The 16,378-nt window shown below is 43.9% G+C and overlaps 1 protein-coding gene across 6 annotated transcripts in view; it reads right to left on the bottom strand.

Annotated features, from left to right (window-relative positions):
* The window catches only part of Hth (Meis homeobox homothorax), a 380,805-nt gene that overhangs the window by 216,315 nt on the left and 148,112 nt on the right, over nt 1-16,378 (bottom strand). For 4 of the 6 annotated variants that reach the window (XM_083040066.1, XM_083040070.1, XM_083040065.1 and 1 more), the window contains exon 8: nt 7,779-7,787. The exons of the other annotated variants lie outside the window; for them this stretch is intronic. In XM_083040066.1, the coding sequence (XP_082896192.1) occupies nt 7,779-7,787 (9 nt within the window). The remainder of the gene's footprint in view (nt 1-7,778; nt 7,788-16,378) is intronic. 6 annotated transcript variants of the gene reach the window in all.

Genomic DNA, 16,378 nt, shown 5'->3' with positions numbered 1-16,378 from the left:
GCGTTACAAAAGATGCCGAATCGGAATCCGTTTCACTTTATGAACTATCAAAGCTGCTCGCGCGTGCACGCGGCGTCGTTTCAACTCGCGTGTATTGGAACCCGAGAGCGCTTAAACCGAAAACCTGACCGCTGGGGACCAGGGTGGGACAAGTCTCTTTCGGTCGAAGAGAAATAAGACCAGCATGATGCATTAACGTCCCGCGTTACACACCTGTGCGAGGCGCATGCACGTATAAACACGGTGCGCGCTTTCTTTCCTTCGGCGAATAAATAAAACAAGACTCGATCGATTCGATACGTCGTAGGACGGACATAGGGGGATGAGGTGGAGGGACGGTGGTGAACCGTACGAAGGACCGCGGCTCGAGAAGGGCATTCGCCTCCCCATAAATCACATTAATAAACTGCATCGCCTCTTGCGACTGGCTGCACACATCCTATCCGGTGTACCGGATAAGACTTTCTCCCACCTCTCGAGCGGCTATATTCTCGCTGAATGTGCTCATTCTTCGTCTCGCTTCCCTTCTCGCATCGTTTCATTCCTTTCGTTCCCGATCGCCTTTCCTTTCTCTCCCTTTTCATCGTCCACCGATAGCTCGATGTCTTAATCGCGCTTCGCTCTCTTCGTGGCCGCGCGCTTAAATTATGACGTCTGCTGAATTGTGAGATATCAAGATAAGGCGATCGCGAAATTGCTTTACGACTTTAGACTCGGCGCGAGGTTGCCCCGCGGTATTGTGTATCCGAGAAGCCGCGCGGAGCGGGAAAATCAACAGAATAAATCTTTATAGAGAATAAATCGCTTTGTCGATGTATTTCAAATGACTGAAATTTGCAGAATTTTTGCAAAATTTGCATTATCGGTATTTCAAATACGATGAGATGCGACGATGATTTTTTTTTCCTGTCCATCTTCATATTTTGTTACATTAATACGAGATTTTCCACCAAAAAAAAGCGTAAAATGAGAAGTCGAATAATTTCATCAGAAATTATACTGACAACTCGTTCGAATTCGCGCGAGATCATCTAACGCAAAAATCCTCGAGAAATGGATTAAGTGACCGACCGCGGAATGAAGCGATGCATCTCTCGCTGCACCAACGAGAGATAGACGACGCAAGGACCGGCCTGACAGAATTTGCGAGCGGGAGAAAAAGAAAGAAAAAAGGAGATACATTTGCGAGAGCACGCACGATAGTCTTTCCTAAAGACGGACGGCGGTCCAGTCGCGATCGTCGAAAGGTATGCGCTCGTTCTTGTAGCGAGCCCGTCAAAAAGTCCGGTCATCGAGCCAGCCAGATATTAGATCCTCGTAATCGCGGGATCGCGCGAATGCCGCGAATGAAAGAAGGTTCGATACGCACAGGTAGACCGGCGCGTTAAAGAAAAAAAAAGGGGGCATCATCATCTATCTCTTCTCTCATACACAAGATACGTGCGAACATGCCGCGACCGCCGGGGCCAAATATCCCCAATTAGCAATCGGGCTGACATAATAAGTAGATAAACAACTCGCCTCTCTCTCTCCCTCTCTCTGGGTCTCTTTCACGCGGTAAGATCACAAGCGCGAGCTTTTTTCCGCGCCATCGGCGAATCCACGATCCCTCGTTCTACTCTTGTTTCCAGCTTTCTTGCCTTCAACGGCGAACGATAGCAGATTACAGTCGATTTAGTCACCTCCTCGTCAGAAGTGTTCCGCTTTTTCGATATCGTGTGTCGCGCCGATCGCCGATTACTCTGTTGGCTCTCTCATCATCTCGTCGCTGAATCTCGTTGATGTATCTACACCGGCGCATCGGTTGTTTCCCGCGGCAAGAAGTCGATCGGTCACGACGTTCTATACGAACATCGAGATCGCGTTATTTATAGTGAAGCAAATTACCGTCCCGAGAAATTACGAGTCATTTAATGATAATTAACTCTGCGTACAAGTACATTACTCCTCTTTGCCAAGTACGAAATTGTAATTAATTTTTAAGTGTGTTAAGGCCAAAAGATGGTCGCGAATTTGACCTTAGCACAGTTAAGGATTATATATGCTAAAATTATGAATATCTATAGAATAAGGAGAATATATATAGATTATTATATATAGATGCGTATTTTATATCACAGAATGTAGAAACGTTAAAATTAGTAAGAATGTTTAAAAAGATGTGAAGAATGTTGCTAAATATTGTGCTAAGACGTAGCAATAAAAATGATTAAAAAATTATTTTGGGAATAAAAGCGTAAGAAAATTAATTATTCAGCTAAATTTCGATTTATTCAAATGATGATAGAGACAAGTAACGATGTAAAGAAATACGGGTGTCAGCAGCCACAAGATTATCTTGCGAAAGGTATAAGGACGTAATTGGTGCTTGGAAAACGGATGATGACGAGGCACGATTTTATCGTGAATTAAAATCTTAGGTGAACGCGTTTGCGCGATGGTCGATCACATACCACGAGTCAATTGTATTTATGCAATGCGCCCGCGAAAGACATAAATTACCCAGTTTCCATCTGATAATTAATTTTTTTAATAATCTTCAGTATCGGCGAACTCGTTCTCATAATTTTTCATACAATGGGACCCGCATTTCGCGCTATTTTATGTCATACAATTTGCATTAAATGTATACTTATCGAGTAATGATGTAATAATATATTTTCTTAATTAAAGAGTCTGATCGTCAGATCAGATGATGAGATCAGATTAAAAAATAATTAAAGAATCACATAATATCCAACGTAATAGATATGCGCCTGAATAAATTAAAGAATAATTTCTTAATCGAGAAAAATGCGTGATTATATCGACGAGCGATGCAGATTCGCGCTTAATTGCGCGATGCGGATAAAGTCATTACGCGTAATCCATTGCGGCGTATCGACGAGGAGACCGCATTTCATCGTTTCGACGGTTCCGGCATGATGTGAATTTTAATGCCGGCGAGACGCCCTCCCTCCCTCCCCTTTCCGTATAATGCAGACACAGATTTAATAATGGAATGGTTAGTGGATTTCGTGCTAACGCACTGCAATTTTTGGGAGAGGAGCCTCCCGAGGAAGGGAAAACGGAATAAAGAACGCGCCGGGCGGGAGAGACGGCTCTTGCCGGATACGACGTACCCGGAACGCGGATGAGTACGTGAGTGGCATGTGTGAAGGGACGAAGGAAGGGCGGACGACGAGCGCCCCATCACGAAGAATACCCTTCGCGAGCACGTAATCTATTTGTCGGGCGACCGCAGACCGTGCGACGTTACGGAATCGTCTGACTGCGAAGAGAAGAGTCTGGCTGCGTCGCCGCGAAAACGTGAAACCGATACAACGAGCTCACAAAGACGGAAGGAAACGCCGGAAGGAGTCGCGCTGGAAAAAAGAAAAAATTCCATTCTCATTCTCACGGTTGAACGAAGGGAGAAGAAAGCTTCGATAAGTTCGAACCCGTTTCCCTCGACGTGCGTTACACGAGAAACTGTGGTCGGGCAAGAGAGTCCGAGAGAGGAGGAGGGGCCTCCGCTATTAGAGGTAAATCCGAGGAATCGAGCGCAATATGTATGTAAGGGAAATCCTGGCGTATAGCCGCGATCGACGTTAACCGGCTCGTTCCGCCATTCCGGGACGGTGTAAAACCGACTTTAATACTGTCGTATTTCTGGTCGTAAGAAATTCTATCTCCAAGCGCGCGCGCCCGAGCACTTACGGTTTTTGTACTTCAGCTTCTTCCACTACCACGCCATCGAGAGAGCCAAAAACCGAAGCCGAAACGATTCAAGCCATAACAACGTAACACTTTTATCATCATGCGTATGCATAACGTTGATCCCGCATACTGAAAGATCCATTCGATTTCACGTCTGCATCTCGTATCGCTTATTCCGGTAAGGAAATAAGGGGAAAGGGGGGTTATCGAATGGCGCATCGTAGGCTTGTAAAACTTTCGAAAGTGGCATTTAATTTTAATTTTAATCAACGCAATACGAGAACCCCATCGAGATGGCATCCGTTCGAGCATGTATTCGCGCCGTTATCGCGTCGCTCTCGAGCTCTTATTCTCATCGATTCGCGGAATAACGGGCCATAAAAGGCGTCGAATTTCGGGGCCCGATCGACGGGCCGCGTCGCAAAAGTGGCCGGACAAGCAGGCCTTGTCGGGGCCCCGATATCCGACGGATAAAACCGCGCATGGGTCCGCGATCGGCTACGGGCCCGGCTCGTGTATATATATGCATACGCTGCAGATTTGCATTCTAATTGTCGGAGACGATCCGACAAACGCGCCATTATGAGCCCCGTTCGGGATCGTGCGACAACAGCTGGAGGAGGCTTCTGCGTCACGAAACGAGGTGCCAAAGAGTCCTCAGAGATAACGAGAACGGCTAATAATCGAAAAAGTAAGGGCCTCTTATCTTATCCACTCCGCCAGTCTCTCGCGAAGGCAACGGCGACTTCGATATGCGTCCGTTTAATATGCATAAGTATACAGATTATCGCGGAAAGTAGAGACGGGAATATATACGAGTGTTTCCCCCGACAACCGGTCGCGTTGCGAATTCTAGTTATGTCGAATTAATTTAATAGGTTTTCATTTTGTGACCGTCTTCCCATGAAACCATATCTATTTCATGAATACAAATTTTAATCGACGGACGTTCATTAGAAATTTGCGCGCGAAAGAAGGTAAGGAGATAGTAATCGTCGAGATAACGATTGCGAATAATTAACGCTCATTTAGAAACGCAAGGGAATGCGTATATATTCGTGTAACATGAAAACGCGAAAAGGAAGGTATATCCCCGTACGAGCGATCGTAAAAAGGGACGCAAGAGAGCAGCAAAGGGGCAACAACATCTCAGCGCACAAGTCGTTTTATCTTATCGGATGGACCTTCCCCCAAAATCGCCATCGTTTCGCCGGATCCAATCGGCCTTGATACCCAATAAGTATAAACACGCGTCGTTAACCGTGACCACTCGTCCTCCAAAAAATTTAATTCCACAACCTTTCACGACTACCGAATTTTTTAATTAACCGCCCATCCACGCATGATTCACCGCCGCGCTCAATTTAAGCCGCTTGTAATACACGCTCATGATCATATTTTTATAAGAAGAGACGGACGCGTGCGAAATTAATTTTCCCTCGAACACGATCCGTCGGCGTAAATTAATTTCATGCGTATCGTCGGACGCGAGAACGCATGTATTAAATTAATATACTGCTTCAATTTCCTTACGTTCTTCACTTATCTAACATCGCGCAAATTGTTACATACATGTTGAAAAGAGTAGCCCTGTCGGAATTCTAAAGCAAACAATACCAATACTGTTACAAAAGAGCGAATTAAATTATCTTCCACATTGAGACATTATTATAAAACGTCAACTACAGACGACTCGCGTGGCGCAATCATTGATCGACACTTTCCTGGCGATTTCTAACATCTATATAGTAGCGGGCCGATTGTTCGGATACCGTTTGTAATTCAACAACGAATGCACACTCGAACGGTCTATCTAATTGCCGTGTTCCCATAAGAGGCCTCTCGCCGCCGCGGGCGTTAATGAATACTTCAAGTCACGACCGGTAATTACACTTTAACCGTCGCGGCGATGCCCGCGACGTGGCGAGTGTACGTATTTCGTGCTACGCTTTTCTCGTCGCGTGGACAAAGGGCTCACGTATACTCTAGGACGAAAGGAGGCGAAGCCGAGGAGCACAATGCCGAACATTATGCGCGGTGAGACTCCAGAGTTAACTCGAGACCTCGACGCCGCGTCCTCTCTTCTCCGGTATCTCTCTTCCTCCATGATTATCTTTTTCTCCCCCATCTATTTCGTCGGCTCGCTCTGCACGTGTGCGCGCGATCGTAAAAAAATGCAACTAATTAACGACCAAAAAGTAGGGCCAGCGGGAAGGTTTTTGCCGCGACCGCGAGAGAGAAGGTTCAGGCTGTCCGTTCGACTAAACTAGAAGAAGAACTTGATCGCGCCTTCGTTTCGCTTCTCTCTGATAATCATCGGCTGATGGACCGAATCGCCGATGGAGGTACATCTCTTATGAGATGAGGTTTTTTTCGCACAGTCTCTTTTCGACGGACAAAATTTAATGACGATGTGTCAAATATCGTTTAAATTGAGATAAATGGAATTGGCCGCGAATTGTACGAAAAAAAAAAGAATATCTGAGATACATTTGCACTTTCTTTAATACGTACATTGTGTTGATTAACTCAAGTTGCTAACGATGTTTTGTATCTCGTTGACATCGTAAATTTTACGAAGGACTGAGCGATTAAGCGGTAATACTAAATTATATACCACCGATGTAAATCGATCTGATTGGACAGCAATAAAGCATTAATGAGAGATGACTGTAATAATATCCAGCATTTCGCGGAGATTGATTGTACGAGTTTTTGTGTACCGGCTACAGGATTAATGATAGCTGCACGAGTTGTTAAAGACTACCCGTAGAAAGATGAGCGCAACTCGTTCAAGATTCTGATTACCCGTACACGTCGTTCATCCGTACACGGTTCCCTATTCTTCGAGATTACCAACAGCGTCGTGTCATTACCTGGTTTGCCACAGTAAAAGGCAACGTAAAGCATTAATATTTATAGGCTACTATTCTTGAACATCGGACTTTGCCATCTATGCATTAAATACTGCGTTAATGATTATGGAATGAATATACTGCGTATAACGAGTGCGGCATAATTAATCCCCGTAACGTTGAGAAACCATTAGCTCTCGAGAGCAAGGCGAAAATAAAAATCGGTCTTTTCAAAGGTGAAATAAATCCCAAATTGCTTGTATATCCCGTGCTTGAAAACGAGCAGAATTTTGTTTACGAAATGCCGCGTAAAAAAGACGGGATCTTTCGGCAACGATAACGCGCGGTTAACAGCGGTTTTCTCAGAAAGCCGCGCGATCCGCCTCTCCCGCCTGCAATCTAATTAATCTAATTAAGCCGAAGCGCCTCGTTATTGCAACGCGCAAGAGAGAATCGAGAGAAAAAGAAATGTAAGAGAGAATGGCCAAGTTGCGCGCTCGTAACAGATCGTAACAGAACGCGAAATCTTCTCACCAAGCCTTGTCGCTGTCGGTCGACACAATTCATTAAAAGGATTATTATCGAATCGAGAACTTCTTTTTTTTTCGCTTGCATATATCCGGTTTAAAATATATTTTTTGCCCGTTGCCTTTATACATTTTGCGCTCAATGTTCAAATTTAATCGCGCTCAATTAATTCCGTCGTAACTATTATAGCGAACGACGAAATAAAAATTCGGTCGGAATTAAAAATAACGGGAATTTAAAAAAACAGATTTGTTTTTCTCTCTTTTTACATTTGCACTAATTTCATGTGTGTGAGAGCTTAATTTTAATTTTTACCTCTTAACATCCTGAAGTTTCGCGTAAACCATTTTTAATTACGCCCGCGACCGTATCGCGCGCGTTCACACGTGCATGCAATCACGTTTTCGTATCAACGACGGTAATCTCGCAACACGCACGTGAACGCTGTAAATGAACCGAGCGATTACGACGATCATTCATCCGGCGAGTTTTCTCGAACAAGAGCGATTACGCAGAACCGGAAACTTGGATTTTTCTCGGCCAAGAGTTACTAATTTCTAACGAACCACTTCGTTAATTGCAATAATTAAACTTGCAATGCACGCAGATACGAGATTTCTACATTCCGAAAGAATTGTCTTAATCCTGTCACGCTTACCCAATAATGCTGACTTGGATGGAAAAAGATTCACTTACCCATTGCATCTGAAACAGAAATAGACACATTCATTTTTAATAAAGGTCAAATTCAATCTTAATAAAGTTCAAATAAATTTAGAAAAGAGAATCTAAAGTTTGCGGATTATATTATATTTCGTCTTTACTCTCTCTCTCTTAATGTCAAATAATATCAGACGTGATCGAGAAGATATTCATACTAGTAATTTTTTATTTTTGATATTAAAGATATTTGCATTTTATCTCTAGATTACGTTGGACATTCTAATGGCTAGGTATCGATATAATAATACACGATCATTATATCAATATTTACGCTTTGTGCCTCGTCATGGTCCGTCTGAATGTCACGGTATGCGCGGCTCTGAGCCTCTGCTCCGGTAAGAACCGCGCCGAATGACTTTATATACGCAACGCGCAATAAAAAGATCGCGCGAACGCACGGCTAATTCCGCGCTAATTGCCCGACGGCGCTAAAGAGCGCTTCAGAAAGGGAAAAAAGTCGCACTGTGTGCGGAAAGGGTATTAACATTCTTCTCTCGGTTATGATTTTATGCGAGCGGAGATAAAAGTCGAGACTTGCTGCAGGTATACTTTGAATCCGGCAAAGACTGAAAAATATCGACTTCTCTAACAATAAGTCGATCGAAAGATATCGCGAACGAAAGAGAGACACGTTGGCCGGCGCATGTAGTAATTTATTTATCATTTTCCATTAGATAAAGAATCGGGGTCTAATTGCCTCATTGTGCGGCAGCCGCCGCGATAAATCATAACGAAAGATCGAGTTCGACGCTCGAAACAATCGTGCGACTGAATGAAATCTTGCGAAATATAAACGAGCTACACTTCGTGCCGCCGACTAATATTCGTCCTTACTAATCGTTCGCTGTAACTCGAAATATCGTTCGGGCGGAGGGACAGCGTTCCAAGGAGAGTCGACTCGAGATATATATCGCCGGGAGGGATATCTTGTGACGGACAACGACGCAAATATACGCCACACCCGGCCGCGTATTACAGAATCGACTAGTTTTAAACGCGCACGCGAAAATCAAGATCGATATATACATACATGTGTGCGGTTTTATTTAAACTGGCAGCCTGAACGATCGCTCCTATATAAGTCATCGAAATAATCTCCGCAAAAGACACATCCCCACGTCTTGTATACACGTGTCTATCTCTATATTTATTATTCTTAACCCGCGATTATGTCTCCGCAGAGCGATAGCCGACACTCCTCGCGTGTGGCATAGCACATGTACGTGTGTATACGCAACTTGCAAACGATTTGCACACGTGTACAAGTAGATAGATAGGTAGGGTATAGGTATATATGTATAAAAGATATAGAAGCGTACGAGAAGACATTTTTTCGCGCGCTCCATTCTCTCTTCCATACAGCCGGTCTACTCGCACGAAGCAAGGCGAGTTGTTCGTGTACAGGCTGACTAACCCATTAGCGCCTCGGTCTGTCGATCGACATGGCGGATCGATCGATAAAAGCCACGCCGAACACTTCCTGCTGATAGGAAGGCCCCGTTGTTTCTTTCGCAGCCGACCGACCGAGGAAAGAAAAATTACAGTAGCCGCGGTTATCGCTGAATAAATAGCAGGCGCGCCGGAATCTTGCACCAAGTGGCGTAATATATTTTACAATCTATTTTAATTCACAGTCGCGCATTCCGTATATAGTCTGTTATTTTTATGTTGACTTTTAAAGATGTTTGGCGCGACAAGACGATTTGTAAGATGGAATAATCGATTACATACTAATTTTATTAAGTTGTGTCTTCTCTATCCGTAAGAAAAATGGTTTCTTCCATATTTGAATAATGACACAAGCTTGCGGAACCGCGAGAATAATTAGTTATTCTCTACTACAATCTAGTCGCACTGTAAGAGCTGTCGGCGCTGTTCTTTCTAGAAAAGAAAATAAGTCTTCGTTCAACTTTAAATAATAGCAAATTCTATAGACATAGAACACGCAGACGTGTTCAGCGGCTATTCTCGCAGCTCATCACGAGAATGCCAATAATTCGTCTGTCATGAAAATAGAAGCAGCAATGGTAGATGGAAATGTAAACGGAGAAATAACTGTAAATTAACGATTACGAGAACATCGACGAGAAGACGGCGGGGTGGCCAAGTAAAACATTACCAACGAAATGCACGATGAATAGGATAAATGACGCGATGACAACGGGCGACTACCGTATAAATACCGCGACAATCGTCGTCGCCGTTGCCAGAGGAGAGATTTGTTCAAACGATGGCGAGAGCCGTATTCGCGTTTCGATCCTCGTCGTCTCGAATTCAAAGTCGTTTATCGACATCGCTCTATGCGAGATTCAAGCATTCCCAACCACGAGGACAATGACCCCGTGCTTCTTCGCGGTACGGTTCTTCGGCTGTGTTTAAATAAATCAATTATTTCAGGAGAGACAAACGCTTTCGTGAAATATATCTTCTCTCCTCTTGCCAAACTATTAAATAACATAAATACATCACTATATTTTATTTATAAGAATAGTCATTAATTTTCCGCGTCATTTATATGTTAGATTTATTTCAACATGTAGAAAAAAGAAATATACGTTCTTCTTGATACTGCTGGAAACTAAATTCAGGCTATGAAAAGTTTTGCTACCGTCCCTGTTCGCGAGCGTACAGGCGATGAAGTGTAGGGAGCAACAGCCGACGGCTAAATTTTCGAGATGGTTTCTGCCGATCCGGGCTTAATTTGTAGCACGTTCTTGCAAGCAAGGGGCGATGAGGTCCATTCGATCGTCGCGTGGTGTTGCCGGGTTAGTTAGCGCGACTTAAGGCGGCTGCTGATGCTGCCACTTCTTGCCTGGTTCCCCCTCCCATCTCATTCCAATTTTTGCCGCTAAAACATCGTCCCTAATTAATCTCCTCGGTCCCTCCCGCGCCGACACGGGCTAATGCGGAGGAACGGTGACAATGGGCAGAAGCCAGAGTCTGGAATCTGCCGAATTCGACGGCGTGGCGAGCGATCGAGAGAAAAAGCCGGCCGACGCTTAACACGTCCAAAAGGATGACGCCGATACAAGGCTAGCCTTAGGAATGAGACCTAATAGGTATTTGTGAACGGACGAAAATGTACGAGATCTTATACGCGCTGTATTTCATTGTAAAAAGATTAAGGAATAAATTTCGATCCTTGTGAATACATGTGATTACATAAATGTTCGAAAAAAAAGAGAAGTTATTATATTTCATTAATTTTTTTTCAAATTTAATACATCAAGTTTAAAAAAAGTTAATGAAATATAATAACATCAATATATAAAAATTGCGAATAATGCTTGTGCAATATAGTATAAATAGATTTCATTCAGATGCTCAAATCAAACTATACATATATAAAAATCGTATAACAAACAGTGTCAATCTATATAAATTTTAAATGTAAGACTCCATCTCTCCTTGCGGATTACACAAATCTCTTTCTGAAGGAATACCTCTCGGTTATGTTTCAGTCGTGATACTGACAATGAGGAGTTCCGTTTGGAACCTGCCGAATTCAGCAGAGCGGCGACTGATCGTGGACAAAAACCTGCCTGACGTTTAACACCGGAGCGACGAAAGCTGATGAGAGGTAGGTTCGCTAATGGGAATTTGCGAGACGGTCGTAACGCTCTCCGGAAACGTATGGGATGCACTTAACGTCTTACTTGAATGTAACTCGGCTCAAAAACCGCGCCGCGGGAACTGATCCGCAGGTGGCACTTCAGCTCGTAGTTGAAGACCGAGAGGAGGCTAAAAGGGCGCGCGGTTAATTGAGATAATCGCTACAGTAAATCCACCGAACGAGCTCCGCTCGGTAATATCTCTATCGAGACAGCTTTTAATTCCTCGCCGCGGAATGCCGCGCGGAAGAAATGTTGACCAACGCGGCACATGATGGTATTCTCGAAAAAGCATCGGATGCATAATGCCTGAAAGATCGCGTCTCGAATGCTGAGGCGCGTAATGTCAATTTGTCTCGCGAGGTCTCTTTGCCCTTTCGAGCGGCGAGCGAGCAAAAATGCGCGATTATTATCGATCGAAGCGCGATTCCGAAATCGTCCGGCAAACTTTCCCGCAAAAAGATGAGGGCAACTCTCGCGAATTTCACATGTCCTTTTCAAGTCCCGTTATTAAAAACTAACGTCGCTCGTTTCTGATATTCATCTCGGTTCCCGAGAATCAATCGCGGTCGATACTTTATACGCTGTCGTAAAGAAAACGGCAGAGATATGGCTTATTTACAATCTTTTTGACACGTCCTTAACAAATTTCCAACGGCAAAAAGTGTGTTTAAATTCACTTGTATTCGTCTTTTAAGTGGTCGAAGTTATTTCGGTAGAAACTACTTTAAAAGCAGTGAATAATTGATTAGAGAGAGATTGATATATTAATGAATAATTGATGTCGACACACGGCTCTCATCAAGTGGTAAGAGGATGACTTGTAGAATTATACATTCTCGGAAGGATTAAAATTACCATTGTTCAGACTCGCCAAATTTTCAATTGTAATTTTTGCAGATATATTTTCAACATTCATATCAATTATGATATATAAAGAATTGAAATGGTGAGATGATGAGCTTTAATTTAAATCCTAAAGTTAATGCGATTAAAACATCAAGTCGGAGGTAGGATGTGAGAAAAACGAGAGGAGACTCTCGCGGAAATCGCAAAGGCTAATAAATATATTTAATCGATGTTATATGTTATATGTACTACGAATGTCAAGAAGCCTGAAAATAGATGTTTACGTCATAAGGATTGATGATTTGAAAATCCGTGTTATGTAAACGGTAAAAAATTACGCAAAAAAAGAACGCGATAAACACATGTGAGATAATTAACATGATTTAAGTATTGTGTTCGGTAGAACATGTCAAGTGACAAGGACTTGATAATCGTCTCCGATATCGCCGTCTCGTTGTCCTATCGTGAAATCTACCGTTATATTAACAGACGAGCAGCAAAATGTGTCCACTCGTCTTCTGCGGAAAGCAAAAAAAGAAATTACGAACGAAATATGCATCATCATACTACACTACGAGAGAAACATAATTGAATACTTATTAGTCGCGCAGCAAATCTCGGATATAAAAAAATCATTCGAGTCTTTTTGCCTTCATTATTTTTTTCATTTTGCGAAATTTGCACTTTACGTATTAAAAAGATAAACGAAGGGAAATTATGGCATATCTAAACTATAATTATCAACCGCGAGTATGACGAGTGATAAATTTAGTAGCTGCAATCATCTCATTTCTTCTCTCAACGGCTATAATTATCGCTAATATAGAATCGTGTAAATTCGACAAGCGCTTATTAAAACCGACTTCGTCCCGTTTCCGGTGCCTCCGTTTCGGCGAACAAAAACGCGCGTTTCCGCTCGAAGACAGGGGAGCCGCGAAACTAGGTCGATCTTTTTTCGAGCGCGAAATCACCGGACAGAGGCGCGAGGCGCCGCAAAGGGAACGAAGCGAAGAAGGGCAGAGAGTGTCGACGAGCGATTAATTGCTGTTCTATGAATTTGACGGCGATTACCGCGAAATCTCAGACGCGGACCAGACTTCGGCGAGCTGGTTTTCGCTTCTTGCGTCCGGTGGGGAACCGACGGGCCCGAAACACAACTCCCATCGTGGAATTTTAATTATAAATTAGTTGATTAACTCAATAGTGTTTTTGCTGGCGGCGACAGTGTCCTCGGAACTGGCCGCGTCAGTGTATAATACGCCTCACGTACGTGTATCACGCACATCTCGAAATGCCGGCTTGGCAGGGGTTCTCCAAAAGTTCCTTGTGCGAGAGAATGTCGATCAGAAATTTATACGACGATGCTAATGCTAAAATATCATCAAATCACATTCACAATCATAGTTTCGTGTCGTTAATAATTATTATCGTTAATTATTTTTAATAAAACGCGCGAGTTGTCAGATGAACGGCCGTAGAAATTTATTTAAAAGCGAGATATATCTGACCAACATGCGCCAACGGATCGAGGACGTCCGAGGTCTTGAAAAGAAAACGGGTCTTTGACATCGCAAACGTCGCGCTCGTTTTGCGCGCGGCAGGTGCGATACGCGCTCGGGGACCGTAGCGTGCACTTAATTCCGGTGCATGCGGATACAGTGCGAGCGCATGGGCTGCGCCCACTTGCTACACGCTCCTCCTTTATTTATTTCTTGCAACCGCATGCGCAAAAAAACCTTCCTTTTGCTTACGTAACCGCACGCAGGAGTAATCGAGAGTTTGTCGGACAAATTGCGCGGAACTTGGATAAAGTGAACGCAGGTAAAAGTTGTCGGGTGCGTATGTCGGACAGCCTGAACTTTTGTAGCTGTGTAATTGGCGATGTTGCCCAAGTATCTGTTGCTAAAAAAATATATATGTATATACATTTTAATATAAGCGATATTTTTACGTTTCTTCTCGGGAAAGACATTTTTCCTCGCGATAAAGACAATCTGCTCTTGTTTGAATAAAACAATATTAATATTATGAAATAATGACAGTCAAAATGTAAGTTGACTTTTCCGTGTAAGAAATTCCAAGTTGAGAACCTACGACAATCCGTAGATACCTACGTTCGCAGCCCCGCTAGCACGAGGAGCACAATGGCCGCGAAGATGTGGTCGCGCCGATGTCCTCGCCGCTTCGTCGGCACGCATAGCATGCCGGAATGTGTTCTGTGTTTTATATTAAATAAAATATTCGACGCGGGACGAGCCGGAGCAGACTGGAACAGTTTGGCGAATATATGTCCACGTTTGCAACCGTTGTTGCGCGACTTCTCGGTGCAAAATCTATCTAGTAGAATAGATAACACGTAACGTCTTAGCAACTATACACGGATGTGTAACGCGCGTTACACACGCTCGTACAAATCCCGACAGGAATGCGGCTCCTCCGCCCGAAGACACCGACGAGGGAAGGGAAAAAAGGGAGAAAACATGGAAACGCGGCCTACAGGTTACAGGAGTGTTATCGGAGCTAATCTTGCATCGACGAATGCGATACGAGTGTGTCACGTCAAGTTTCAGCTCGCATAAATTATTCCGGGCTACATAGAAATTATGTTAATTGATGGCAATATACATATATAAAACCGAAGTCGCCGCCGTCTTGAAATAAATCTCTCGCCATCTCAAATTATTTTATAGCAGGAGTGAGAGTGGACTCACTCGAAAATACAATCAGTTCTCAATTAATTAACGTTATTAATAAATCTTCAATGTTTCGACGAATCATCATAATATATTATAATAATTAAAATTTATTATTCTATTAGAGAGAAGAATAATATTACGATATTGTGCGTTGGAAAAACAAAACGAGTAAGAGAGAAACGAGAGCGGAGAATATTCGGATGTTGGGCGAAAACGCGCGGAATCGCAAATTAAGGTACTCTCGCGGGTCAAAAGATGTCCCGCGCACTCTGGTCCGCTTCGGTCCGCATACCGGACGAACCGAGCGACGCCGCAGCGAGTCGCAGCCGCGTCCGTGTAAAAAAGTACAAAACTTGTGACCCGACTCGGTCCTGCCGTTCGCCTCGGAACCGCCATACTTTTTGCCGACACTCCGAAAGAGAGAGAGAGAGTACGAGAGAACCAACTGTGTCCGGCGTGAACGTCAACAGAATGTAAAATATGCAACACGCTCTCGTCCGCGTTCGTATCCCCGTGATTTCCCGTCCGCTGACTCCCGGCGACGCGTTCGCGAGTAACCTTCGTGGCATTCCAATTTAGATAAACAGAAATTTCGCATTGTCGGCGTCCAGGTAGCGTATGTAACAGAGAATTTTGAAGGGAGAAAAACAGCCTTCTTGTAAATAGTTAATTTCATCTAGAAATAATATTCTTTCCATCGGGAGATGAAATAATTTCCTTATATGGAGTAAGATCGCGAAATCCGAGAATTTTAATATCTCGCGAGCGGAAACAGCTGTCTTCTCTCCGCTGCGTAACAAAGAATCGCGCATTCCGGGAAGAGCACTGCGTCTTGCGATAAGTAAGATATCAATTATAGGCCAATCAACGTCTCGAGCCGCATACTACGAATTTGCGGACAATTAATCCCGCGAATCCGCATCGACACGCGAAACGGTCCGCCTGCAACTCGCATCGGTTTTGCCTGCATTCCCCGCGCGCCTCGTTGCGTTAACTGCACTTGGCGCGCGGAATTCGCGCTACGTAGGAAACGCCAAGGATACGCGCGTACAGACCGAAGGAGGAGTCCGCGAAGAGCGAGGGAGACGCTGGAAGGGAGGAGATCCCGTAGAGAGCAACGACTGGTTTTCTTCTCCGTGTATTATTATCTGTCGTGTCCGGTAAGTGCCACGTAAGATAGCCAGGATGTGGAAGACATCATGCCGGTGTCGGCCATTCCGCCACTGTACCCGCTTAGTTATGCGGACGGGAATACTTATACCTACCTGGCCGTATATACTAACGATTCCGAGAGGTATTTCTCCGCGTCCGTCTCCTTCCCCGCGCTCATGATAATTCCTTCCTAGTTTGTCGCGTTGCTGATACGACAACGTATTAACAATCCAGGATTCGACTATACGAATTTTTTTACACATCG

Source organism: Prenolepis imparis, unplaced genomic scaffold (genome assembly GCF_030444845.1).
Source record: "Prenolepis imparis isolate NDT839.2.m4 unplaced genomic scaffold, iyPreImpa1.0 SCAF_6, whole genome shotgun sequence".
In the NCBI taxonomy this organism is placed as follows: domain Eukaryota; kingdom Metazoa; phylum Arthropoda; class Insecta; order Hymenoptera; family Formicidae; genus Prenolepis; species Prenolepis imparis.
The sequence above is the reverse complement of the archived record's forward strand: the minus strand, read 5'-3'. Positions and strand labels throughout refer to the sequence as shown.